At 52.4% G+C, this 27077-nt stretch overlaps 1 protein-coding gene and 1 long non-coding RNA gene across 5 annotated transcripts in view; one reads left to right on the top strand and one right to left on the bottom strand.

Annotated features, from left to right (window-relative positions):
* The window catches only part of LOC114487522 (uncharacterized), a 115063-nt gene extending 94807 nt beyond the window's left edge, over positions 1 to 20256 (bottom strand). The window contains exon 1 of the long non-coding RNA XR_003682687.2: positions 20136 to 20256. This is a non-coding gene — a long non-coding RNA (uncharacterized lncRNA). The remainder of the gene's footprint in view (positions 1 to 20135) is intronic.
* The window catches only part of FLT1 (fms related receptor tyrosine kinase 1), a 178628-nt gene extending 157100 nt beyond the window's left edge, over positions 1 to 21528 (top strand). For 2 of the 4 annotated variants that reach the window (XM_028497903.2, XM_024125878.3), the window contains 10 exons: positions 2657 to 2813; positions 3244 to 3341; positions 4075 to 4197; positions 6480 to 6591; positions 8139 to 8238; positions 13854 to 13959; positions 14233 to 14375; positions 16254 to 16338; positions 17945 to 18039; positions 20918 to 21528. In XM_028497903.2, coding sequence (XP_028353704.1) covers positions 2657 to 2813; positions 3244 to 3341; positions 4075 to 4197; positions 6480 to 6591; positions 8139 to 8238; positions 13854 to 13959; positions 14233 to 14375; positions 16254 to 16338; positions 17945 to 18039; positions 20918 to 21119 — 1221 coding nt within the window. In that variant the 3' untranslated portion in view covers positions 21120 to 21528. Of the gene's footprint in view, positions 1 to 2656; positions 2814 to 3243; positions 3342 to 4074; positions 4198 to 6479; positions 6592 to 8138; positions 8239 to 13853; positions 13960 to 14232; positions 14376 to 16253; positions 16339 to 17944; positions 18040 to 19770; positions 19901 to 20917 lie in introns of those variants that run through there. The other 2 variants (XM_055089641.1, XM_024125880.3) reach the window with 2 other exon arrangements.
* Positions 21529 to 27077: the final 5549 nt, after the last annotated feature.

The raw sequence follows: 27077 nt of genomic DNA, 5'->3' as shown, positions 1-27077 counted from the left end.
GACCTGTAATCAGCAGTGTAGGTGATGAATCCATGTCGCATGGTGGTTTAAGCGCTCAGACTCCAGGATCAGACTTCCTGGGCTTAAATCCTCTCTCTACCACTCAAGAAATCTGGGATCTTGGGCAAGTTACTCAGTCTCTCTTCTAAGTTTCAGTTTCCTCATTTATTAAATGGAGATAATAATAGAACCCAACTGACGGACTTGTTGAATCGAATTCCGTTCATCACTCCATAAATGTTAATTATCATCATCATCTTCATCGATCCACGGAGATAGAAAGATCGGGTGAGTCTAACTTAATGCCCCGATCTATATGATCTGTATGACGGATAAGGTATGCGACACCCAAGAATGATGCCCATCTCTGTCACGCGAGTGAGATTCTCATGCGGCACACAGAGAAGACCCACCGGACAGCTGGCCCATTCTCTCAGCCTCTGATCCAACCAGAGACAAGGTTTTCTACCAGACTGGCAACATACATGCAAGAACATACTTTCCCAATTTTAAACCATGCCCTCTAATAATGAGAATCTTGAAGCTGAAAGGGATCTTTGTGATCAGCTAGCCTACACGCTCACATTACAGATGTGCCCAGAAAAGTCAAGTGACTGGCCTTAAGGACACACAAGGCAAGAGGTGAAGTCGAGGAGAAAACCCAGCTCTCCTGACTCCCCTTCAATGCTTTTTCCATGCACTGCACTGGGTAAAGAGGGGAAAAAACATAAGAAAAAGTGGAGAGTGGTGCCCTGGGCTGAGAGCAGTACAGATTCTCCTCAGTCCTGAAATCCTGGGCTGGCTTCAGGAAGAACTAATCCAGCAAGAATACCCCAGGGACCCGGGCAGGATGGAACGTTTGGGTTCGTGCGTCCTTTGTTTGAAGAGCTTGCTTCCTTCTCTGGCTATATTTAATGATTCACCTCCCTGTTGGTGGAGCTTAGTGTTTTCGTGGAAAACACATGGCTGTATTTCATATTTGGAACCTAAAGGAAAAACCAAATGGCTAAACAGAAACGGGATATTTCATTTTCCAAGTAAATTTACTAGGATCTTTAAATATTATTTGTAATAAATTCACTGTATTCTGTCAGAGTCCCAAAAGTTCAGTAAATCAACAGTTACCAGAAATGGTTACCAATAAGCAAAACTAAACACACCGTTGATTGGGAGTCAGGAAGGGGGTGAAGGAGCCTGGGTTACGGTCCTTGGAGTCACGCCAAAGACTCGAGCCCTTTTCACCCCAGCATCTTTGCCAGCCCCCTTCCGCTGCTGCCTTCTGTCCTGGGAAGGGTCTTGTGGAAAATACAATTGCTGTCCCACTGAGCAGAATCCAGTCTCACTGCCTCGGGGACACGTAATAACCAAGAGTTACGATCTCCATCTCCACTCAGGCGGGTCACCTGGACGGCAGTCGCGCTTCACTCTGAGGCCTAACTCCCCTTCTGCGGTACAGGAGGGTCTCTTTTCTTCGCGGGGAAGGAGCCGGGGACCCTCCACGCTTCCAGGCTTTGTCAGGCCGAAGCAGCCTCCTCTGTCCTCTGCTTGCTCCACGGCGCCCTCTAGTGGAGGGACCGTTCCCACTTTGTGACGCTTCCAGGAAAAGCCAAGGAAGGATGGGGAGCCTGGTGAATCTCAGCCCTGCCCCAGCGGGCAGGTGGATGGGGGGACACCACTGCACCCCAGTCCCCCTCCGACCCTGTCTGGCATTGCCATCTAGCAGGACTGGGCTAGGTACTCGGTCGTGTCATGAAGCCACTGGGAGTGCTGTTTCTAGTGTCACAGTGATTAGGTGAATTACGAAGAGGTGATAAAAATCTTTTCTGGTTCCACCCAGAATCAACAACTCCTTTCCCGTGAGTCAAAACGTAATAAGATGATAGAGTTTTCCGATGAGAAAAAGGAAACCCAGAAAAGCAAGGTGGTTTGCTCAAGATCACATGGTCAATGAAAGAGCCAGATACACACCAGGGCTTAGAGGCCCAGTCCAGGGTGAAAGGCCTTTTCTACCTTTGTTACCATCAAACTATATCTTTGTTCTGAATGGAGGGGAGAAGAGGAAATGTTCGTGCTCCCTCCTTCTCCAAGGAAACCAGAGAAATTGGTAACTGCAGCCTTCTCTTGTTACTCCTCCCAGGGATTACAAAGGCCCCCAGTTGACTGGGGATCCTTTTCTGTCATTCCGTATCATCTTTCACAAGATGGCGCACGGCACGGAAAAGTGCTCAAGGGCATAGATTGGAGTTGGCCGAACCTGGGTTCAAGCTTTGCCATTTACTAGCTGCATGTGACTTTGATTACCTGACTTCTCTGAACATATTCCTTCGTGTATTACAAGCAAGAACTGCTTCATAAAATTGTTGCAAAGATTAAAAGAGAAAATGTACCAAAGATTCTTAGTGTACTGGCTCACACCGAGCAAGCTCTCAGTAACTAGCAGCTGCTGTGGATATTCCTTTATCCTACCCAAGATGCTGTCAAGGAGCCCCGTCAAGAGCAGAATAGACTCCACAACCCCAGGGGAAGCCAGGCTACTAATTTACTACCCATTTTGTCAGATGACATTCTCCTAATGCAGGCGAGTGCCAGCTTGAGGGACTGGTCTCCCCGTTACTGTTCTGTCCCTTTCATCTGTGTCTTTCTTGGTCTGTTAAAGGATGCAGCCTTACACGTGGAACCTAAGAAAGAGAAAATGGAGCCAGACCTGGAGCAGGGCGAGAAACAAAGACTAGATAGTGTTACCAGCAGCGAGAGCTTCGCAAGCTCCGGGTTTCAGGAAGACAAAAGTCTGAGTGATGCTGAGGAAGAGGAGGGTAGGTATTAATTCCTTCCTGTCCTACAGTCTGAGATCTTTTTACAGCATACTGTGCACCTCTGAAATGTTTTTCTTATTTATCACCCTAATAAACATCCGTGGGAGACTCGAAGCGTAATGTCCTGGGGAGATAAGATTTGAATTTAGATTACTTACAGAGTTACTAATTTTGACAGGGAACTGTACAATTGTCTCCCCTCCGGCCTTTCTATGTTAATGGATCATCCCCTGCCCCCTAGGCTTGGGCAAAATGGGCTAGAGGCCTGGAAAAATCTCGGATATTCATGTTGAAACTCAAATGCCCTCGAAAATGAACTCTGATCTACTTGTTGGTTTGTTTCGTGTTTTGCTAACATTGTTCCAATAAACTGGGATTTGGTGGCATAACAAGAGCCATTACAAACAGTTACGGTTTTAATGCTTTCCAGATTCTGACGATTTCTACAAGCAGCCCATCACTATGGAAGATCTGATTTCTTACAGTTTTCAAGTGGCCAGAGGCATGGAGTTTTTGTCTTCCAGAAAGGTCAGCCTCACTCTTTACTGTTTTGCTTCTTCACCAGGCCTGGTCGTGTGGATGTTCACATGGGCAAACACACACCTTTGCTATAAATCCACTCCTCCTCGTGTTTGCTTGTATGTGTGTCCTTAAATGTAGAGTGAACTTCACAACACACGACTTAATTTGTCCTGATGAGAGTGAGGAAGTTTGCGAACGGTGACTCTTGGGTACCAGCAGGTAGAACTTAATTCCAGGGGAAAAGCTCGCCGGGTTTCAGACTAGATGAACCTGGCACCTGTGCTCCACAACGTCCTCTGGCGCGTTTTCAGAGCTGGCCAGGCTCTCAGAGTACACGACTCCGTGGGAGGGCATCTATTAATACATCCCAGTGGGGTCCTCCCCGGAAACTCCAGCTAGATCGTGATCTGATCTCAGCAGCTCAGGGTAAAAGGTTTGGGGGAAGCTGTGCTCCCTGGGAGAGCCCGATGGCCAGCTCTGTTTCCCCGAAGCTGTCCTGCAACACAGTAGCAAAGGGGACTCGGGGCCTTTCTTGAACTTGGGGGCCTCCAGGGGTCTGTATCGGTAGAGAAGCGCTTCACGTTTGGGGCGACGCCACATGCATGGGGGGCCGCTCCCTTCATGTAAAGGAAGCATGCGAAATGGATCCCCGAGTTCAGAAGGAGAACACTGAGAAGGCGCAGGAAATCAGCCGATGAGGTCAAGGACACGCACTGATCGTGCCACTGTTTTATTCTAGTGCATTCATCGGGACCTGGCAGCACGAAATATACTGCTATCTGAGAACAACGTGGTGAAGATCTGCGATTTTGGCCTTGCCCGGGACATTTATAAGAACCCCGATTACGTGAGAAAAGGAGATGTAAGTCAGCTGGATGCTTCTTGGGCGCATTGAGGCCCTATCATTTCCAAACCACAGACCAAAGCCCTCGGCAGAGGTCGCTGAAAACCAGCACACGCTTTCTGTGGAGATGAACGGTCCGCGTGGACCGTGGACCCGAGAGCCCTCGCACGGGGCTCCGGGAGGCCACGGTCCCCTCCTCCTGTCCTTTCCCTGTTCCTGCTCGGCTCCTGTCCTTTGGGCCCCGGAGCGCTGTTCAGTGGGCCCTGCGGAGACCACAGCGTCCCCTCCCCTTTGATCCCTGGGGGAGTTCCCTGGGCCGCTGGAAAGAACAGCCTGGACTCTTCCCCTCAAATACACCCGGGTGATGGATTCAGCAGGTGTACACATCTCAGGAAGGGCGGGGGCGGGCGTCAGGATGACCTTGCCGGGGAGGAAATCGCGTCCCTCCCGGCTTTGCCTTCAGACCCAGCATCGCTGCCAGCTCACACGGGCCTCTCCTCCCCGCCTGTTTCTGAACATCGTGTTACTTCTGCTTTGGCGGGTGACCTCCTGTGCCCCCTCTCCTCTGGCCTTTACCCTGAAGGCTTAATTAAGTCTGTGTCTGGGCTCTGATGACTACCCCACGGTCGTGGTTCTCAAACTTGAGCGAGCACGCACACCACCTGGAGAGCCTGTTCAGCTGAGAGTCTTGGGTGGAGCCTGGGAATGTGCCTCAGCTGGTCCCAGGACTACACTTTGAGAACCACTTCTCCACAGATTTTTCTTTTTTTTTTTTTTTTTTTTTTCTGGCCGCACTGCGAGGCATGTGGGATCTTAGCTCTCTGGCCAGGAAGCCCCCTACGGTGGAAGCGCGGAGTGTTAACCGCTGGACCACCACGGAAGTCCCCCACTGTTTCTTTTTTTAAAGAAACTGCTTTTTATTTATTTATTTTTATTTTATTTTATTTTATTTATGGCTGTGTTGGGTCTTCGTTTCTGTGCGAGGGCTTTCTCTAGTTGGGGCAAGCGGGGGCCACTCTTCATCGCGGTGCGCGGGCCTCTCACTGTCGCGGCCTCTTGTTGCGGAGCACAGGCTCCGGACGCGCAGGCTCAGTAGTTGTGGCGCACGGGCCTAGTTGCGCCACAGCATGTGGGATCTTCCCGGACCAGGGCTCGAACCCGAGTCCCCTGCATTGGCAGGCAGATTCTCAACCACTGCGCCACCAAGGAAGCCCCCCACTGTTTGTTTATTTATTTACTTTTTGGCTACGTTGGGTCTTTATTGCTGCACGCGGGCTTCCTCTAGCTGCGACGAGCAGGGGCTGCTCTTCGTTGCGGTACGTGGGCTCCTTCTCATTGCGGTGGCTTCTCTTGTCGCAGAGTGCTGGCTCTAGACACGCACGCAGGGTCAGTAGTCGTGGCTCGCGGGCTCTAGAGCGCAGGCTCAGTAGTTGTGGCTCACGGGCTCAGTTGCTCTGCAGCATGTGGGATCTTCCCGGACCAGGGCTCAAACCCGTGTTCCCTGCGTTGGCAGGTGGATTCTTAACCACTGTGCCACCAGGGAAGCCCAGCCCCACTGTTTCTTTTTATAAAAGGAAAACAAGCTTTCCTTGAGAGCCCCGATCTGCAAAGATGGCATCTACCCATGTGTCAGTCTGTGCTTCTTTTCTGTCCATCCGTGTCTCTTTCAGCCTCTCCCTGGCCCTCCCCCCTCTTCTTCTCTTTGTCTCTCCACCATCCCAGGCTCCCTGTCAATCCCCATCCCTCTGAAGTGGCCGGGCCTGACTCGCTGGAGTTCCTGCTTGAAAACCAGCCACATGGTGTCCTGAATACTGTCCATCAACTTCCTTCTTTCTGGTGCCTTTGCCGACTCCCCCCATTCAATGACTTTTTAAATCCTGTCTTTTTTTTTTTTTTTTTTTAATAGGAATGCCTTTCAAAATCCTTTTTAAGAAAAATTCCAGGAAATTATCGATTTTCAGGATGCCTCCTACTTCAGATCACTCTTTCCCAGGTCCTGTAGCGAGTGGGCTGTTGTGGGGAAAAGGATTTCTTACAGAGTCAGAGTCAGGACACGCTGGGCTCGTAGGAAGGGCTTACTGAACAACTATTGCCATCATAGGAATTGGTATAGCACACAACTCTCCCTCTTTCAGCGTAACACTGCATGTTATGAGTTTCCTCCATGCTGGGAAACCGTAGCTGCTCTAGGAAATGACTTCTAGGCCAAATGTTATCTGGGAGGTGACCCCATGGGCACACGGGTTGAATGTGCTTTGTTGTCACGTCCTCCTGCTCAAGGCCCCCTTGCCCTTTTCTAGACTCGACTTCCTCTGAAATGGATGGCTCCCGAATCCATCTTTGACAAAATCTACAGCACCAAGAGCGACGTGTGGTCTTACGGAGTACTGCTGTGGGAAATCTTCTCCCTAGGTAAGTCTGGGGGCAGGACCGGAGCAGACAGGCCAGAACCGAACGTCCACCCCCTCTGCTGAGCGTCCACGGGCAGATCAGCCTCTAAAAGCCACGTAGGCTCGGGCGAGCGGTGTGTGCACGTGTGCCTGGACCGCAAAGATGTTCGTAGGGCCGTGAACGAGGTTCTGACCAGAGTAGGATCTGCAGTCAGGCTTATCTTCAGCCAATCTGGCTACTCCTTCCCTGTCCTTGGCCCCCAGACACCCAGATTCCTAACGCCCGTTCCTCTTCCCGCCCAGCGTCCCCCCTCCCCGCAGAATTTCCCAGGAAGGACCCAACAGACACGGCTCAACCCGTGCCTCTGGTGTCAGCACAGCCAGCCGCAGACACTGGTTCATGCAGAATGAGCCGCAGGAACGCTGGCTGTATTTACCCTGCTTCCACCAACACCCACTGCGGTGGCTGGAAGCCTTGCCCAAGGCGCCCGAGCACACAGACGCGCCTGGAGCCCCCATCTGCTTGCAGACATGCACCGATGCTCCGAGGCCTCCCAAACGCTGGGTCCAGCCAAGAGTCTTTCGGACTTTGCCAGAAACTTGCCTTGCAGAGCAAATAAAAAGTCACCCAGTAACATCCCTGGCTTCCTGTAATGTGTGAAAACCATTCCCCTGCTTTCGATGACAGGCACCTGTTGCTTCCAGTCTTTGAAAGCAGCTTGGCGGCCACAGTGGCCCCGCGGTGACACACGGCCAGCACTGCACGCCGCCCAGCTGCTTCCTCCTGACGGCAATCACTCGAAAGTGCAGACAAACAAATGCTGAGACAGACTAGGTTCGAGGTCTGGAACAGGGCAGATCGGGCGGGCCCGCGCCCCCCGAGCCCTGCCTCAGCCACCCATCCCTCTAAGAGGGCCGGTTACGTGCGATCTTGCCCAGGAAAACCGGCAAAAGGCAAAGTCCCGGCTCCGCTGGGCCCCCTGCAAGCCCTGCCCCACAGCAGCCAGCCCAGTCCCGCAGCTCCCGGCCCCCTTCCCTCAGTCCCGCAGCTCCCGGCCCCCTTCCCTCAGTCCCGCAGCTCCCGGCCCCCTTCCCTCAGTCCCGCAGCTCCCGGCCCCCTTCCCTCGGGCGAGTAGTGAGTTAAAGGCATTCCCGGTGGGGTGGGAGTGAGCCACCAGTGAGCGCCTCCGAGTCTACTGGCTTTTTAAAAAGCAGCTCACTAACCCAAGGGATGAGTCTCTAAATGATGGGCTTCCTCTAGAGTTCCTTGTAGAGAGAGGGGAGGGACCCCTCAGGTGCCACCCTTTCTCCTGACCGAACAGACCAGAGCAGCCGTGGGAACGGCCTGCGGGCATCCGACACCCAGCACCAGGGCACCAGGCAGCCAAGCCTGGGGCCAGCAAGGATCCGCTGAGCTGCCCTGGGGCTTGCGCTGTGCGCTGAGGTCCATTCCCATCATCGGGAGTTCACTACCCAGCCCTCACCCGGACGGGGGGGAAGCAGACACGGAATTGCCCCCCGGGGCGTTTCGTGCCCCGAGGCCATAACGTGCCCTGTGTTCTGGTACAGGTGGGTCCCCGTACCCGGGCGTGCAGCTGGACGAGGACTTCTGCAGCCGCCTGAAGGATGGCATGAGGATGCGGGCCCCGGAGTACGCCACGCCCGAAATGTGAGCCCCCGTCACCTCCAGCCCATGGCTCCCCCCGCCAGGCCGCGTCGGGAAGGGGACGTGCCGCTGACGTTCAGGGCCCCGTCCTGGGAGATGCAGAGGGCCCTCCTTACTCCAGGGCCCCCCGCCTAGCCCCCTGGGGCCCAGCCGTGCCGGGAGCACGTGCCAGAAGCGAGGCGTCACATCCTGGACCCGTCCCTACCTAGGGCTTCTCTCCACCCCCGACGTAGCTGGGAGCCGAGGTTAGGAACGCGGCTTCTGGCGAGGAGCCGGGGCACAAGTGAACAGCCCGCCCGGGAGGTGCAGGCCAGAGCCCGCAGCTGACCGGCCCACGGGCTCCGCAGCTGACCGGCCCTCCGGCCACACCCGGGACCACGGGGGGCTGGCTGGAGTGTAGGGGGAGATGGAGGAGAGGAAGGGGGGTCCGGACTGGGTAGGAACCCTGCCCCCCAGAGGCCTGCGTGGGCAGCGAGGCACCTTCAGCCTGTGCGGAGCGGGGGGCTGGGGCTGCTGCTGGCGGTGGCCCCTCCACTCGGACCGTGGCTCTAGGAGGACGGGAGCCCCGGGGTGAGGGCTGTCCACCTTGGACAAGTGCTTGCTCGCTTCTCTCAGACCCTGTCTTCCTGACGCTCTGTGGGTGTTCTGCCCTGAGGCCTGGGCAGGAAGGTGATGACCCCGGCAGTTCTGTCAGGCTGCTAGACAAGGACTCGCGCCCCCCACCCCCCCGTCCACACTCGCGGTGGTACCACCTTTCCCGAACCGACAGGGGGCCCTCCCCATCCCACCTGCACAACTTGGGGCTGTCAGGAGCCCCTCGACGGCCTTTGGGAGGAGTCGGAGGGGACGAAGGAGGTGTGCGCTTGGCCGAAGCGCCCTCTCTTTCCTCCACGGCCCAGAGACAAGCTAGGTCAGACCCGGGACCAGTTCTCAATTGCTCACTTCTTTCACGTGGTGGAGAGGGGCAAACACCTGGAGGTCTGGTTTAAAATGAGATGACTTTGCACCTTACAGTTTTCTAAGTGTTTTCCCCCTGCCTCGTATGAAGATCCCAGCCCGCTTGAGGGGCAGGCAGACGGGGATTTTCACCTGAATTGGATGAGTGATGAAACTAAGCCTCTGAGAAGTCTCGTGATTTGTCAGCTAAGTAGAGAGGAGACAGATTTAAAGGCGGTCCTCTGGACTGAGCTCCCTAGATCACAGGACTGTTAAATTAGGAATATACCCCGTGTTCCTGAGAAGAAATGTCTCTCTGACATGTCCACGCATGCTTTGAATTAAATATTTCCTTTGACTTTTCATATAATGTGAAAATCACAAGAGCAAGTTCCCAGTGACTACCAGTAACGATGACTGCAGCCATTAGCAACGGCATTTAATATTTATTAGTTACTTAGTGCTTATGAAGCATCAGGCACTGTCTTAAGCACCTTAACATATTAATTTACCTCATTCTCATAACAGCCCTGTAAAGTGGGTGCTGTTACTATCTCCATCTTACAGATGAGAAAACCAAGGCACAGAACACCTAAGTGATTTGCCACTTTACCAATTAGTTAAGCAAACCAAGTCCGAGTCCAGAGCCCCCAACGCCACGCTACACGCCTGCGGGGTGTGTTTCCAGTTCTTATCCAGGTACTGGGCCAAAACAACTCACATCAACTTTGGGCCCAAAACTCACTTGGACTTCATCAAACCTTCAAGTCTTTATATAAGGTAGCACTTGTACCCCAGTCCATAAAAAGAGGGATGGTTCCTCAATTCTAGGGAGTTTATTTTAGACACTATAAAAAGAAAGAAGCAGCTTTGTGAATTGTTTGTTGAGAAGTCCAGAATTCAAACCTTCAGCGTTTGAAAGCTGATGGAGTCATTTCCTCCGTGTTTGTTCCAGCAGCGGGAAGGCCCCGGTGAGGAGCAAGGGCAGCTCTCAGAACTAGGGTTCTGCGACCTGAACTTGGTCTAAACTGGCGTGTCCTTGGGAGCTTGGGTGATAGCTTGGAAAGGAAGCTTTTCTCACAGTCCCCTCACCGCTGGCTTGTTTTCTAGCAGGGCTGTGGGGTTGGGTGTAACTGGTGTCTCTTTTCTTTATTAAACCTGTTTACTTAGTGATGTAAAACGGTTTAACGTGAGTCACTGATTCCTCGCCCAGAGCCTGTTTAATCAGATGTCTTTCAATAAGGGAAGAAATAATGAATGTTTTGATTTTTTTTTTTTTCCTTTTCCTTTGGTGTTTGAGATGATTTGCACTGAATTTTAGGCGAGAGGAGTGGAAACTAGAAGTCAGAAACCAAGAATCAAAATAAAAAACAGCAATAGTCGCAGGTGGTCCCTTCGGCTGGTTTCGGCAGAGAGGAACCTGGGAGAATCCTGCACACAGGTCTTGCATTTCCCCCACCAGCTGCCTCTCAGCAGTGAAGTGATGCTGGTTGGGATAAGCCTGGGGCCTCTGCTTGACCAAATGCTCCCTACTCTTAGGCACCCCCCCCTTTTTATTTTTGCCTGGTTCAAGCCTTTCTTGCTTTGGCTGCCTTGTATAGAATATCTGTGTATATGTCTTTCAATAAGGGAAGAAATAATGAATGTTTTGATTTTTTTTTTTTTCCTTTTCCTTTGGTGTTTGAGATGATTTGCACTGAATTTTAGGCGAGAGGAGTGGAAACTAGAAGTCAGAAACCAAGAATCAAAATAAAAAACAGCAATAGTCGCAGGTGGTCCCTTCGGCTGGTTTCGGCAGAGAGGAACCTGGGAGAATCCTGCACACAGGTCTTGCATTTCCCCCACCAGCTGCCTCTCAGCAGTGAAGTGATGCTGGTTGGGATAAGCCTGGGGCCTCTGCTTGACCAAATGCTCCCTACTCTTAGGCACCCCCCCCTTTTTATTTTTGCCTGGTTCAAGCCTTTCTTGCTTTGGCTGCCTTGTATAGAATATCTGTGTATATGTTTACTGTTCTTCCAGTGGCCTCTGAGAATCTGTTTCTTGCTAGAGACAAGGGAGCCTCAGACAAGGTAAGGCAGACACAGGCCAGCCTCTGCCACAGCCCATGCCCCTGGGGTGAGGATCCCAGACTCGAGTCTCATGACCACCTGCCTCTGTGGCGCGCATTTTTGTACCTATCTCAGTAAATTAGTAAGATGTGTAAACGGACCTTAATATGAGATCCACATGGGACTGTCTTATGCTACTCTAGCCCTTTGGTCGCTGGCAGGCTGGCCCGGGTTGCCTGGATGGAGCACGTGCCTTGAGCCCTCACTCTAAGGCACTGCTCGTCAGGGAGAGTTAAGGACCAGCCCCGTGTCCCCCAGAGAGCAGCCACGACAGCCCAGAGGCCCAGCCTCCTTGGTGTCTGTAAGTTGAGCCCCACTGCAGTGGTACCCGACACCGGCCCACATAGCACGCTCACCCAAGGGCCCTCACCGCTCTTAGAACAAGTCAACCCACAGCCCGCCCCTAGGATTTAGGTCAGACAGGTCCAGTAGATGAGACACAGGTGGGAGGCAACCAGAATCATCTTCTGAAAAGAGTCTTGACCCAGAAGTTGGAGGAAAATTAGCGATTCAGACATGTGATCTTTATGAACTCCTGTCCGTCCCTAAACAAAGACTTCAGTACCCAGCAAGCAGATATCCTATCAGAAGGGAGGACCTCAGCTCCACCAGCCAGCTATCAGGAGAGTCTGCTTGTGAGGACCGGCGCCCATGACAAGTTCTGAAGACCACGTGGTCCTCCCACCCCCTTGGGTACCTAGAATTTTCTCCTGGGGTCAAATCAGAGCCTTTGGACACACACACCTGGACCACACTGTTCTGCCTCTTAGAACTGTTTTTACTGAATGGTATTTTTTGCCGTTGAGACTTTGGCCAGCATTTGAAAGACAATGCACAAGACCATCCCACGAAGTCTTTATTACCCGGATGATAATGATGCAGTTGAGAGGTGTCTACAAGGACCTCCTTTCAGATTTCAGTTCTGGGAACAGCCATACTTCTTCCGAGGAGCTGGTTTATTTTTAGCTTCTGGCTCACGTGCTTCATTTAACGGGTTACTCCTTCCTTTCACCAGCTGCCTGGAAGCTTAGAGCGTCGCCTCCGTCAAACTACTCAGAATCATGATATAAATTGTACATGTTAACTCTGCCTGTAGTTTCACCGTTTTTCACTGTTATTTTTATATCCCTCCTGATACTCTTTTTTTCCCTCAACCTTCCTATATTCTTCCTGTCTGTCAGCCACCTCATAGCCTTTGACACAAAATAGGGACAGCCTTAAGAGACGCTCGGAGCTGTGGGTGCCGGCTCACATCTGAGAGGTGGCAGCAGGGGCGCGGCGCCTCAGGCCCATCCTGGCGGCGCCCGGGTCCCAGCAACGTCTGCAGTCTGCCTTAGGAATGAGGGATTCATGCAAGGAGCAGCGCGTTCTCTTCTAGATCAGTCTGACTTCCCTCAGCAGACGTCTGCCGAGAGCGCGTAGGCAGGCCCTGGGCTAGGTGAGGGGTCTGGAGAGGAGGTCCCTGCCCGCGCAGGGCTCCCAGCCGGGCTCTGACCCAGATCCAGAGTCCAGGCCCATTCAGATTTTGATCCGACCTGGTCAGAGTCCTCTCTAGTCTAGGGGATCTCCCGAGAGAAGAGATGACTTACCATCAACATCTCGAGGAGAACAGAGAGCCCAAAGAGAAGAGATCCTTAAGCCAGTGTGTGTACAGGTGCCTGGCAGGTGGTTTGCCCAGAGGGGCAGGTAGAGACCTCCACTCCCTGCAGACGTGACTGAGAGAGGAGCCCGATACCCTTCGGTCTAAAATGTCAGGAGCATCACAGAGGAGCCCTGTTGACATTTAAATCCCGGGACAGGAGTCGGCTTCTGGGACGCTAAGACAAATGGTTTCATATCCAGGAGCCAGCCTGTACTTTTGCCTCGTGTGGGGAGAGGCCAGTTTGTGATGGCCGCTTTGAAATGCTGGGGGTGGGGCAGTCAGCCGCCTGGAAGGAACTAGCGCACGGCCCGAGGAGCTGCCCACACCGTGGGGACGTCCACCTCTTGGAAGTGACGTGGGTCGTGCACACGGTGCCTCCCCCTGCCCAGCTCCGCTGCTGAGCTCGACAAGGCAACTGGGAGGGCCAAGACGTCCCATGTGCTCATGCGGGAGCCCAAGGCAGCCTTCACTCCAGCCTGAGAAGGTCCCAAGACTGCAGACGATTCACCCGTGGATATTTGTGTCTATATCCACTTTCCACCTTTAAGGACCCTGTCCTGCTTTGCACAGTGAGGGGAGGACATGACACTTCATGGCCGAGTGACCACTGGCGTTTCCCCCCAGACAGCTCGGCTTCACTCAGAGCTCAGGCCCCCCTCCCCACAACAGCCTGGGTCGTCTTGGGCTCCGGGGGGTGGGCTTGTGAGTCTGCCTGTGTAGACGTGTTTTCCACTACCAGCAGGACCTGGCCCGAGCAGCCTTTTTGTGTGTCGCGGCTGCGTACCCACATCTAAAAGCGGAGCAAACACTGCATACTACGAGAAGCATCATCTTTATACCCATGACAACACCCATCCCTTGGCCAGTGTGTAGGGCGGTCTGTGTACTCCCCACTGCTCTCCAGCTATCTCTGCTGTGCTCTCACCCCACAGCTACCAGATCATGTTGGACTGCTGGCACAGAGACCCAAAAGAAAGGCCAAGATTTGCAGAACTTGTGGAAAAACTGGGCGACTTGCTTCAAGCCAATGTACAACAGGTAAATTCATCTAGAATATCAGAAGGCCAAATACCTTCAATATAAGTCAAGGGAGTGTCTTATTTGTCTGTTATTTTAATGGCTATTAATAGCTGAGCTCATCAGTAAAAGAAAACACGTGTGTGTGGGGGGTGTGGGGGGTGTGTGTGTGCAGACTTATCTTCCCCAAAACACAATCAAGATTGTGGAAATGACAGTTGAACTGAAACAGTGTCCCACAGAAACAGGCTGAAGTAGAAACGCATGCGACTAGACCTGTCTTTGGTGTTTTAGGATGGCAAAGACTATATCCCACTCAATGCCCTACTGACAGGAAATAGTGGGTTTACGTACTCAACTCCCGCCTTCTCAGAGGACTTCTTCAAGGAAGATATTTCTGTTCCAAAGTTTAATTCGGGAAGTTCTGATAATGTCAGGTAAGATCTTTCTTTCCCCAACTTCATTTTACAAAATTGTCAAACATAAAAAAAAGCCCACCTCCTAAACCCAAACATACATTTTACCTTATTTTGTCTATGTACTCTATACGTGTGTATCTGTGTATTTTTCTTTTTGCCGAACCTTTTGAAAAAGGGCATAAGGCACTGTTAACACCTTCCCTCTAAATACTTCGGTATACATCTTGTAAGGGATATTCTGTGCCACCACACCAAAAATTATCACACCAAAGCAAATTGATAATCCCTTCATACTATTAAATTTTCCAATTTCCATTATTTTCCCCAAATGTCTTATGTACCTTTTTGAAAAGCATCATCCAATCAAGACCACTTTGCATTTTCTCTCATTTCTTTAGTCTATCTTATTCTAGAAGAACTCCTCTTTTGTTCCCCCCCCACCCTGTGACCTTGACTTTTTTCGTGATACCTTCGATAAAACGCAACAAGCTGGATTTGTTTTCTTACGTCACAAACTAAGGTACCTCTCGTTAGCCTAAAGGAAATTGGAGAAGGTGTAAGGGAAGAAAGATGTACTGAGTAGCCGTGCTGGGCGGGGTCAGCACCTCAGTCCTAGCAGTGACACGTGTGTCACACACATTCAGTGCTAGTGGTTAGACACGTGCTGCGGTCTGGCACCAGGCTGGGCTCTTTGCATACATCACCTCCTTTAATGCTCAAACCAACCCTATGAAGTATTCCTGTTATACAAGTGGGGACATTAAAGCTCCACAGAGGACGGCTCGCCAAAACTGTGCGGCTCGAAAGCCGCAGAACAGAACTTCTAACCCAGGTGTTCTGACACTCCCTCCCTGTCCCCGTGTAGTCAGGACTCGTTTCAGGACTTTCAGGCTATCCTGGGGGCCTTCTAGCATTTTTGTCTGCAGTCAGTACACTCCTAGGCCTCCAACCTCAGTTCAGCCAAGCTTGGCAGGTGACTAGGGAAGAGCTGCAAAGACTGATGGTCTGGGACAGGCCTGGAAGAAGTCCAGTGGCCGGCCCAGATTTGCGGTGCTGGCTCACAGGTCAGCGGCACGATTCGTACTTCACAAGCAGCCCAGATGAGTCATCCGTTGTTTTAAAGATGAGAAAAGTAAGCATGGATTAAATAAATTAGCAGGGGCGGATTGTGTCAGACCTGGGGAGGAAGGTGTCAAACTTACACGGGCCTTTCCAGTCTGTTGCTGAGCCTCGGGCCCAGTAGGGAGCTTGCCTAAGAGGTGGGGCCTTGTCGGCGGTGACAGGGCCTCAGGCGAGGGGGCGCGCAGTGGGTCCCTCTACCGGCCTCTCCTAACAGATCAACCAAAGCTCGGCAGGCAGTCACAGGGAGCTCATCCAAGTACTACCCCTTTCTCCCGATCTGTGATCGCAAAACTGGACACACAAGACTAGCCCTGGTGCTTGATTATGCCACTGAAGCAGCTGTGTGACCCTGAGGGGTCATGTCCTTGCAGAAGTAGCAGCTGCACACGGTGAAGCCACGTCACCTCTCTGGGCATCATTTCCCATTTCTTTGTAACATGGGTGTTTAGACCAGATGACGACTCGGGTCTCTTCTCAGCCCGACACCATCTGGTTCCACGGGGGACCAGAGGCCTGACCGCTACCACGTCTCTCAAGGGTCCCTCGGGGGTTTTGCTCAACACTATGCAACGTGGATTAGCAACCACAGGAGGAAGTAGCACTGCCATCGCGATTCCCAGGGAAGCACAGCCAGAGAACTGCAGCCTCACGAGGGATGAGGCGACTCCTAGCATTTGGGTTAAGCTTAGCTGGGATGTGGGCCCCACGGTCTCCTGATTAATCAAAACCGGTTGCATTCTCCTGTCTTGATTATTCCTTCTGCTGCTTCTTTAGATATGTAAATGCTTTCGATTTCATCAGCCTGGAAGAAATCAAACCCTTTGAAGAACTTTCACCAAATACCACCTCCATGCTTGATGTAAGTAACGGAAGCAACCTACTCGGGGCACCCCATCCACACACAAACTCCAGTCGTCCGGTGGCTCTAGGTCAACAGGGGCCGGTAATCAGTGGTGGCTGAAATGACCATTTCAGGGGGGCTGACAGCAAGACGTAGAATACACAGAGCTAATCTGAAAGTAATTCTGTAGTTTGAAGATGACCCAGGATTCACTCCAGGGCCCATGTCCTCGCCTGGGCATAACTCAGTCCCCTAGGAAACCTCACTGTGTGTTTCTGAGCTTCTTGGCCATCAGTGATGGAACCTTGCTTTCAGAGCATTAGAGGAACTCAAAGCTGTGCGAGTGGCCGCACCTTCGAGGTGCGACAGAGAGCCCTGTCCCACGAGCAGCTCTGAGATCCTGGAAGAATCTCCTAGGCCTCTGCTCCCTCTTACGAAGTTTCCAGAGCTGAACAGCCCTGTTCCCACCCAACCACACAGGGAGCCACGGCCACGGCCGCCGAGCCTGCGCGTCCGGAGCCTGTGCTCCGCAACGGGAGAGGCCACGGCGGTGAGAGGCCCGCGTACCACAAAAAAAAAAAAAAAAAGATCTGGGATGTGGGGCTGAGAGAATAAGGGGAGGAGAGGGAGGGCTGGACAAGAGACACGGCCGCTGCATCTCAGGGCCGCTCACGGAGTCGTGACCCCACAAAGGCCTGTAAACCCTACTGTGGTGTGAAGGCGGTGAGAGCACAAACAGCGTGGCCTTGGGCCGTGGCACAGTCACCGCTGAAAAACACCAGGACCCTCCAGACGTGCCAGATACAGAGGAAAAGGTTATTTCAACACTAAAAAAAAAAAATTACAAATAAGCTGGTGAATACAAAGGCAAAGTGGCTGGAAATGTTGGTTTGCTGCTTAGAAACACTGGTTTTAAGTCCAAGGAAACGATACGAAACAAAACATGGAGGGCTTCTTTGACCCTCAGCCCTGCCCACCTGAGTACCTCGGGAACTGGGGCGGGCCCCTTGCTGAGGCTCCTTTGCTGACGGACACTTAAGGACACAGACAGAGCCAAGGGGGGACTCAGGGTGGCAGGACCCACGTGTGGGGTCCGCTCACCGGAAGCGCGGTGTTAACAGGGTCAGGAGGACCCTGCATAACAATGCTAAATACGAACCAACACGGAAACAGAATGGTTGGAAACCATCACACAGGAGGGCCTAAAAATTCTGTAGAATCTCCAAGAAAAATTAAACGGTGTCTTTATAATTTCTCAGTCTTTACATATCATTGCCAAGCCATCGCCCCAACTGTCTTTAATATATTTAAGCGGTCATTTGCATAAAAGTTGACTAGGAAAAACGCTCACCTGGCACCCGCAGTTTTCCCTTTTGTTTGCGCTTGCTTTCTTCACCGTCAGGAGGAAGGGCCTCAGTCACTGGGCACAGGATTTCTGTGGCTGACAAAGTTTAGACTTGCCAATATGAAGACAGTGCTGTGTCTTCACAGGCAGGGAGTGTGGAGGTGAGGCCGGAACCTGGTGACCTTAGACGCGCATCCGGACATCACACCGCGATTGGCACGGGCCCCTCCAGGTCAAGCAAGAGGTGTAAACTTTTCCTTCTACCCTTCTTCCCTGCAGGACTACCAGGTGGACAGCGGCGCCCTGCTGGCCTCTCCCTTGCTAAAGCGCTTCACCTGGGCCGAGAGTAAACCCAAGGCCTCACTGAAGATTGAGTAAGGACGCTGGGGGGCTTTGACCAGTTCCCAGAGGGGCGAGAAGGAAGATGCCGGGGGAGCGGGTTTCATGGCCATACTTGAGGGCTACCAGCCCTCCTAGACCATAGTGTCCAGGCTGTGCAGAAAGCACTTTTTTCTCCCCAGAAGGACAGGAAAGAGGGCATAAAATCAGACATCTGAGCGCCACGTTCTGGGAAGGAAGACTGGGATTTAAGAGAAAACAGAACTTGCTTCGCGGGCAAGGACAGGCAGTCCAAGCCCATGAAGCACAGCCCCTCGGTGGAAAGGAGCCCGATGTCTCCAGCTGTCGACAGTGCACAGTTCAGATGGAGACCTGCTCACAGGGGCGGGGAGGGGACGCGCAGCCATCACCATCCCAGGCCGGTAGCACCGGCACAGGAAGGGCCCGACTACTGCCGTCCAGTCCTAAGACTCGCCCTCCTGACACCCCAACCCTTCCAAGTGAGTGCTCATGTCCTGTGGACCCTGGCTCTCCTTCCTCCACACAGCGGCCAGTGGCAACGCTGTCCGAAAACGTCGGCTCTCGCTGGACCCTCCAGGGCCCTGCTTCTCTCGGCGCTCGTCTCTGCCCAGGGACAGTGCTGGACAGGGCAAGGCCGGGCCTACCAGGCTTGCCTTCCCGTCCCGGTTCAAACGCCTGCCCCTGACTCACCCACAGGCAGAACCGTCCTGCTCCTCTTTTACCTAAATCAGGGGTCTGCTGACTTAAAGAGCCAGAGGGTAAACAACGGCTCACCTCTGCCACTTACAGAGGCAGCCGTCCACAGTACACGAGCCAGGAGCTGCAGCTGTGTCCGGTCACCTCTCCCTCCAGAAGCAGGCAACCGCGGCCAGGGAGCACAGGAAAATATGCTTAACCTCATCAGTCATCAGGGAGATGCAAGTTACATGAGACACCCCTTCACACCTGCCCGCATGGCCGGAATCAGAGTCAGTGCTGGCGAGGAGATGGAGAAATTAGAACCCTGTGTGCTGGCTTGTAGGAACATAAAACAGTGCAGCCACTTTGGAAAACAGCCTAGCAGTTCCTCAGAAGGCTAAATAGAGTTAGTCTAGGAACCAGCAATTCAACTCCGTAGGGTATATACCCCACGGAAATGAAAACTTACGTCCGCACAGAAACTTGCACACAAATGTTCATAGCGGCATTATTCATAGTAACCAAAAGTAGAAACAACTCGAATGTCTTATCAGTTGGCGAATTAATAAAATGCATATATCTGTACAATAGGAGATTCGTCAGTAAAAAGTATGAGGTACCGATACACGCTACAACATGGATGAACCTTGAATTAAGTGAAAAGAGCCGGTCATGAAACACCGTGCATCGTATGATTCCATGCATATGAAATGCCCAGAATAGCCATCTGTGAATATACTAACAACCATTGGCCTGTCCGCTTTAAATAGGTGAATCGCACAGTACGTAAGTTATATGTCAACAAATCTGTTGCTTAAAAAAAAACCACAAACAGGTGGCCAGCGCACGGCTAGTTTGCTGGCCCCGATCCAAGTCAAAGGGTGGCCACAGACGCCTCTGAGCGATGGGGCCCACAGCGCATCAAACCCCAGGGAGCTGGAGGGCCGGGCACGCTCGGGGCCGAACACCTGCGCACGCGTGCCCTCTGCGGGCGCACCCCCGGGGGCCCAGAGCCGCGCGCCGGCAGGGCACGTCGGGACCCACGCGCTTTTGTCTCCTGCTTTAAGACACCTCCAGAAACACTCTGAAACGCTTTCCTGTGTGAAAAAAGGAAAACCACCCATCGCATCCTCTACTCGGAGACTAAAATACAGAACACGGATCAAAGGCTGGGCGTGCTAACGCAGAGCCAATCAAACAACGTCGTGGCGCCCGGGGCTCTCATGCTCATCCAGCTGTTCGGCCCATCAAACCCGCGAGGACAGGAGAAGCTCCTCTCGCCGGCGCGCGCGGCGTCCTGGGCTCCACGCGACGCATGGAAGCCGGCAGCCCGTCCCCTCCCCCTTCGCCCTTGCCGCCAGACACCGCCCTAACCGGACACTCCTCTCCTCTGGCGTACAAACAGGAGACGGAGACGGACGGCTGTGCTCACCTTTCCGTAGGACGTTCTAGTAGTTTCTCTAGGCGGCTGTAACAAACCTCCACAAACTCGGTGGCTCGACACAGGAGACATGTATTCCCTCGCAGTTCCCGAGGCCGGACGTCCAAGATCAAGGTGTCGCAGGGCTGCGCTCCCTGGGGAGGCCCCGGGGAAGACCGTGCCTCGCCGCCTCCAGCGGCGCCGCCCCCGCCGCCTCCTCGGCCCCACCTTCCCGCCCCTCGTGCGTGCGCGGGGACGCGCCCCCCGCCTCTCTTGTGAGGACGCGTGTGATGGTGCTTGAGGCCCAGCTGGGGCACGCAGGGCTGGGGCACGCAGGGCTGGGGCACGCAGGGCTGGGGCACGCAGGGCTGGGGCACGCAGGCCGGGCGCCGCCTCCCGAGATCCTTTAGCTCCTTCAGCTCGATCGCAGCCCTTTGCCGTATAAAGTGCCGTTCACAGGTTCCAGGGGCTCGGCTTCAGTATTAGCGGCGCTGGGCAGCATCTCTGAGCCAATCACAGTAGCGGAAGGCCGGACCCAAGCCCGGGGGCCATTTTCCACCAGCAGGTCTGGGTTTGCCTTAACCAATCCCACCCTCGGCCGGCGGAATGACCCCCAGCTGGCGGCAGAGAGGCCGTGCGCAGCTCCAGAGACCCGGGCAGAGGGCGCGGTGGGACTCCGCAGCCATGAGCCCCAGGACGGCCACGAGCAAGCGACCCACCAAGGGGTGGACTTGAGTGTGTTCAAGAAATCAACTTTGCACCGTTGATTTTTTTCTTTTCTTTTCTTTCTTTAGCTTGAGAGTAACCAGTACAAGTAAGGAGTCGGGCCTTTCTGACCTCAGCAGACCCGCGTTCTGCCATGCCAGCTGTGGGCACCTCAGCAGAGGCCGGCGCAGATTCACCCATGACCCCTCGGAGCTGGAGAGGAAGATTTCGTGCTGCTCTCCCCCGCCCGACTACAACTCCGTGGTCCCATACTCCACCGCACCCGTCTAGAGCCCGACTCAGCACAGCCTTCTTTCTAGAGCCACGTGTGTATTTATACCCCCAGGAAAGTAGCTTTTGCCAGTATTATGCATATATAAATCGACACCTTTTCCTTTCCACAGAAGCCAGCTGCTTTTGTGTGACTGTTAATAGTGCTTCTGTCTCTTTTGACTAACAAGAATGTAGCCCCAGTAGAGGAATAGTGACAGGCCAAGAGCACCGCTGCCAACCCTCGCGGGCCTCAGAGGGTAGGAGAAGCCCTTCCCCAGCCCCAGGACTCGCCTCTCCTCCCCGGGACCCCGGGGCCGCCGGGGCTCCGGGTGGTTCAGGACACACACTGTCACCTGTCACCGCAGCTCAGACTCGGCGGGCCAGCCAGGCCTGTGCTGCAAAGGCGTGGCTCTGGGGCCCTGCAGCAGCTGACACGGCCTGTGGGGAGGAGGAGGAGGAGGAGGAGGAGGAGGGGAGAGGAAGAGAACAGGACGGGGCGCGGGGAGGGAGTGGGATGGGGACAGCGCCACTGGGTCCACGTTCGAGAGCCAGCCGGGGAGCAGACAGGACAGGGGGGTGGGCGGTGAGCGGAGGCCAAAAAAGGCCAAACGTGATTTTTGGAACGACCAGGCACATTGCACCACCTCAGCTGTGGGGCGGGTTCTGTGCCTCTTCCCAGACGGGGCACGGCTTTCGTCTCCAGCGCTGCGTGGAGCTCGAAGCCAAGCCCGTGCCCCGCGCCGGCCCCCCAGCAGGACACGCTGACCCCGCCCCCTGAGCTGGGCGGGGCGGGGGGGGGGTCGCCTCTCCCCGGAAGCTCAGCCCAGTGAGTCTGGCCTGCTAGGTCACCGGTTCGGCTTAACGCCACGTTTTCAAAGATACTGGCAGATTCCGTCTGGAGTATTAACATCTAGTCAAGACATAACTCAGTTTTGGGTATTAACCTGTTTCGTACAGTTAGTTAGAAAAGGAAGCTGAGGAGAAGGAAAACAAGTCTTGTGGAGGTTTACTCTAGACCCAAACTAGGATAGATGGAGAAAAAAAGAGAAGGTGGAGTGAAAACCCCATCTCCACGCCAACCAGACCAACTCCCGAAAACCGTGGCGACCCGAGGACAGAAGTCAACCAGGTGTCCTTCTTATTCGGTGGAGACCCTACCCACCCTCGCCTCTGAGACAGAAGAGCATTGACCAATGTCTACTAAGCACTTTATGCTCCTTGAGGAAAAAGGTGGTATGTAATTTATGCAAGATACTTCTAGAATTGGGACTCAGGATATTAGTTAATGAGCAGAAAAGCCTCTTTTCATCTACTTTGGGCCTTGCCTTGGGTCTGAGGATGATGGAACTAGGGAGACAGGGTACAAAAGGGTGCCTTCTTCTCAGGGTCCAGAGGCCCTGGACCCCTCACTGGCTCTGCGTGACGCTGCGTGTTTAGGATGTGCACACCTTCTGGGGCCAGTTGGAGCCAGACAGGCCACAAGGAATCACTGCTCCTGGTAGAGAAGAGGATGCTTCCCTTCTTAACTCTAGAACCTGAGACGGAAGTGATCGACGGGCCTGTGCTTCCTGCCCCGTGTGCCACAGTCTCGCTTCAAGGCTCTTCGTATGAAGAGATGGGAGGGCTGGACCGTCCCCAGCAAGACGTCGCCTGCTTCCGGGGGTGGGGACTCTGCTGGAGGAGCCTCTGGCCAATCTCCAGCAAGAGCCAAGTGCAGACAGAATCGGGCCAGGGCCAGGAGAGGGGGGCCTTCTTCTTCCTCTTCTTCACAAGCCCAAGAGCGCCTGTGACCCCTGGCAACGGTAGAAATCAGGTAACCGGGAGGGGGTCAAACGGGGGAATTACGAGAAGACCACAATCGATTCTCCTGTTTTCTCAAATCAGTTAAGGATCCAGCAGTTAGTGAAAACAAAGAAAAACCTTAGCTATACATATAATGTCTTGATTTCAATAATCTAACTCTTAATCATTAAGAGGCCTTAGTAATACCATCTTTCCAAAAGACAAAGAACACGTTAGACTATGTTAATCCTGCTTCCTCAGAGACTCGGGTCTGTCCATCGGTCCGGTTTTATCTGGAGTCTTAACATAGAAGGAAAACTGGAAGCTGGGGGGAATGAGTGTATCCGGTGGCGAAGGGCTTGTCCCAGACGGGTTCGTTGAAACAGCACTGAAAATTCAATCACTAGTGGACTGATGGTATTATTAGACCCACTTGTCATTTCCGACAGAAATGGGTGGCATGAACAATGAGGGGACAAGCACCCCCTTTCGGGACTTGTGAGATCACGGACACGGAGCAGCGTGGGTAGGGAGGGGACGGGAACCATGCGCGAGCCTGTATCTAGCTGGTCTAAGAATGACGCTCAGGCCCGTGGAGCAAGTGGGTCCAAGCCCTGAGGAGGTGACCTCGGCCTTCCGGCTGCGCCTCGCTTCCCAGCCCCTAAGAATGCCACACAAGAAACAACCACATGTCGGCCCCTCTTAACTGATCAAAGAAGGAGCGCGTCTTTGACCGACAGTGGTAATAACTATATGTATATTTGTGTGTGTGTGTTTTGTGCAGAACTATTTAAGGAAACTGGAATTTTAAAGTTACGTTTATACAAACCAAGAATATATGCTGCAGATATAAGTAAGAGAGAATCTCGTCCTACATCTCTAGTCACTACGAATGTACTTTGTATGCTATCTTCATATAATAAAATTAACTTACAAAAACATCCATATAGTTTCTATTTTGCATATAAATGAAAAAAGGGGTCTTGGTTTCCCTGGGCGGGAGTGGACAGGTGTTCTGGGAGAGCTCATGAAATACCAATTACTAATCCGGCACAAGAAACAGAAAGCAAGCGCCACTAGAGACGGGGCACAGAGCTTCCACCAGTCCACAGGGTGGCTGCTCTAAACAATCGAGACACTGTGATCAGTAAATCAGCATCAAAATCTAAAATGAATACGATCACGAGTAAAATGTACAGACCGAGTGCGAGGGCTGGCTGCAGACCAAAGTTCCCTCACTGATAAAAGAGGCAGGCTTTCCCAAACACTAACATTACCATAATCACAGAATGTGTGTGTGCGCACACACACGCGCGTGGGTGTATATTTGTGTATTAGAGGTTGTGTGCTGGGAACCATACAGAATAACTAGGCAAAGACACAAGAGCTTCCCTAAGGAAGGAAGGACACTAGCTAAGTATTCTTCAATTTTGTTTTGTGGATTACATCCTAGAAAGAGGAACCATTTAGGTAATCACTAATAGACATAGAATAAGTGACCAACACATTGTCTTAGAAAGCGGTCATACCATCACCTTCCTAATAACATCACGAGCAAACCAGATTGGAGAAGCACTTCCAGGGAAGACAGGCCTACTTTCTTTGGGACAAGGCGAGAGAAAGGGATAAATGACTAATCTCAATAAATTTGTGGTTATTAGCTGAAGAGGGCAAAAAGCATTTTATCTTCGAGAATCTGAAATCCTTTAAAAATGTTACTGGTTTTCTTAACACAAAAGTCACTGATTTAGGCAAAGGATTTGAAGAATGCTCAAGGAATTGGTGTCACGTCATCGTTTAGAAGTTTTCTCATGACTCTAGAAACTTATTGTACATTTGGGAACTGATTTTTTTCTTTTGTCCAGCAGAAGGATAGCCCAGTAAGGTTTATTGGACTCCTCAGTGTTAAACGTATTACCAGACTTTTGGATTTCACAGGCCAGGAAATATTTCAGAAATATCCTGGGTCCCAACACAGGAATGACTAGCCTTCTGTTTTTTGAACTAAAGACATTTAAGAGAAAAAACAAAGTAACCCCCCAAACCCACTAGATGCCGCTAATGTTCTATTTCTTGATCTGGGTGTGGTAAATAGGTACGTTCACTTCATGATCATTCACTGAGCTGTACCCTTACATGCAAACGTGTGTGTGTGTATGCTCTTTTTAAAAAAAAAAATATTTTATTTGTTTTTTTGTTTCTATAAATTTATTTTACTTATTTATTTTTGGCTGTGTTGGGTCTTCATTGCTGCACGCAGGCTTTCTCTAGTTGCGGTTAGTCCTTCGTTGCAGTGCGTGGGCTTCTCACTGTGGTGGTTTCTCTTGCTGTGGAGCACAGGCTCTAGGCGCACGGGCTTCAGTTAGTTGTGGCGCACGGGCTTAGTTGCTCCGCGGCATGTGGGATCTTCCCAGACCAGGGCTTGAACCAGTGTCCCCTACATTGGCAGGTGGATTCTCAACCACTGCGCCACCAGGGAAGCCCTATATGCTCTTCTTCAATAAAGGATTATTAGAATGAAAAAAACCTGATTGATTACCACAACTTTTCACAGAGGAAGAACCCATTTTAAAAAGAGTAAGGGCTTAGACTCAAACACAGCAACTGAACTGTATGTGCCAGGAACTATTCTCCAAGTGGTTTAGAGAAATAATCTCATTTAATTTTCAAAGCGACCCAATGTGATAGGCACTATCAATGTACCCTTCACATCGATGGGACAACTGAAGGAGTCAAGAGAACTTCAAAATCCCACCATCACATCTGCACACCTACCAGCATCTGTGCCCAGACACTCTGCCCTCCCGACTCAGAACACCCGGGGTACACTCACCCCCCTCCCTCTCCTCGACTCGAGGCCATTGCTCCAGCAACTCACCACCCCTCACCCCTGCCCATCTTCCCTCTTCCACTGGATCATACGAACATGCTATTACCTCTCCCATCTGGCAAAACCAAAAACCCTCCATCCCTGCTTTCCCCTCCAGCTACCACCCCATTTCTCTTTTCCTCTTCACGGCAAAATTCCTTGAAAGAGCTGGTTATACTACTCTTTGTTTCTGGTTCCTCTCCTCCCACTCAAGCCGAGCTTTCTCTCCCACTCACTGAAAAGGAGCTGCTCCATGGGGAGCTTATCCATGACGCCATGCCGCTAAACTCAGTGGCCATTTTCAGTCTCAGTCTTAACACCTTGACCCTTATTCCTGGAAACACCTTGATTCTAGGACATCACAGATTTTCCTTCCCACCTCACTGGTCATTTCTGCCTCATACTGGTTTTCTTTTCTCTGATCCTTGAACAGTGTTCCAGGAACCCCAGGGCTCTGCCCCTGGACCTTTCCACGTCTCAGCCTATACTAACTCTCTTCATGCTCTCAACCAACCTCAGGGCTTGAAATGACATCTATATGGTAATGACTTACAAATTACATGTATAGACCAGATCTCTCCCCCTAACCTCCAGACTCTTATGTGAGTGCTAAACCAACATCTCTTGATGCTGGAGTAGACTGTATTTTCCAGAAAGTGGCTGCGCCAATATCTCCCATCCCACACGAGCTTTGGCAGTGTCCTTGTCACTTCCCCATCCAATGCCTCTCCCCTGGAATCAGAGCAGGCTTTGTGACTCGTCAGCAACGGAATGTGCCAGAAGTGACCCAGCATGATTCCGAGACCGGGTCAGAAAAGATCATGCAGCCTCCACCCGGAGAATGAGGTCACTCATTCTCCAACCGGTCCCACCAGAGACCCAGTCGCCAGAGCTGGAGAAGCCTAAGCCTCACGGAGAGGCCATGAGTTGGTGCCTCCATTGACCGGCCCCAGCTGAGCCCAGTTCATGACCTTCAGTTCAGGTGCCGGGTCGGATGATTTCAGCCCCCATCCCCCCGGGCACTGGAGTTTTCCCTGCTGAGGTCCAACATCATGGGTAGAGCTGAGCCATCCCTGCTGTGCCCTGTCCTAATTCCTGACCCACAGACTCCATGAGAGTAAAATGGGGGTGGTTTTACGCCACTGAAGTTTACAGTCCGTCGTCACAAAACGATAAAAAACCCAGAACAAACGTGTACTAAACATCTTAAACTTAACAGGCCTCAGACCAAACTCCCAACTGTCTTTCCTCACTTCCCCGTGCCGACCCCCTCCCTTCCTCTCTCCCTCCAAAACCCCTTCGTTCCTCAACCATCTCTTTCAATT

This window comes from Physeter macrocephalus, chromosome 13 (assembly GCF_002837175.3).
Source record: "Physeter macrocephalus isolate SW-GA chromosome 13, ASM283717v5, whole genome shotgun sequence".
In the NCBI taxonomy this organism is placed as follows: domain Eukaryota; kingdom Metazoa; phylum Chordata; class Mammalia; order Artiodactyla; family Physeteridae; genus Physeter; species Physeter macrocephalus.
This window is presented reverse-complemented; position numbering and strand designations above follow the sequence as displayed.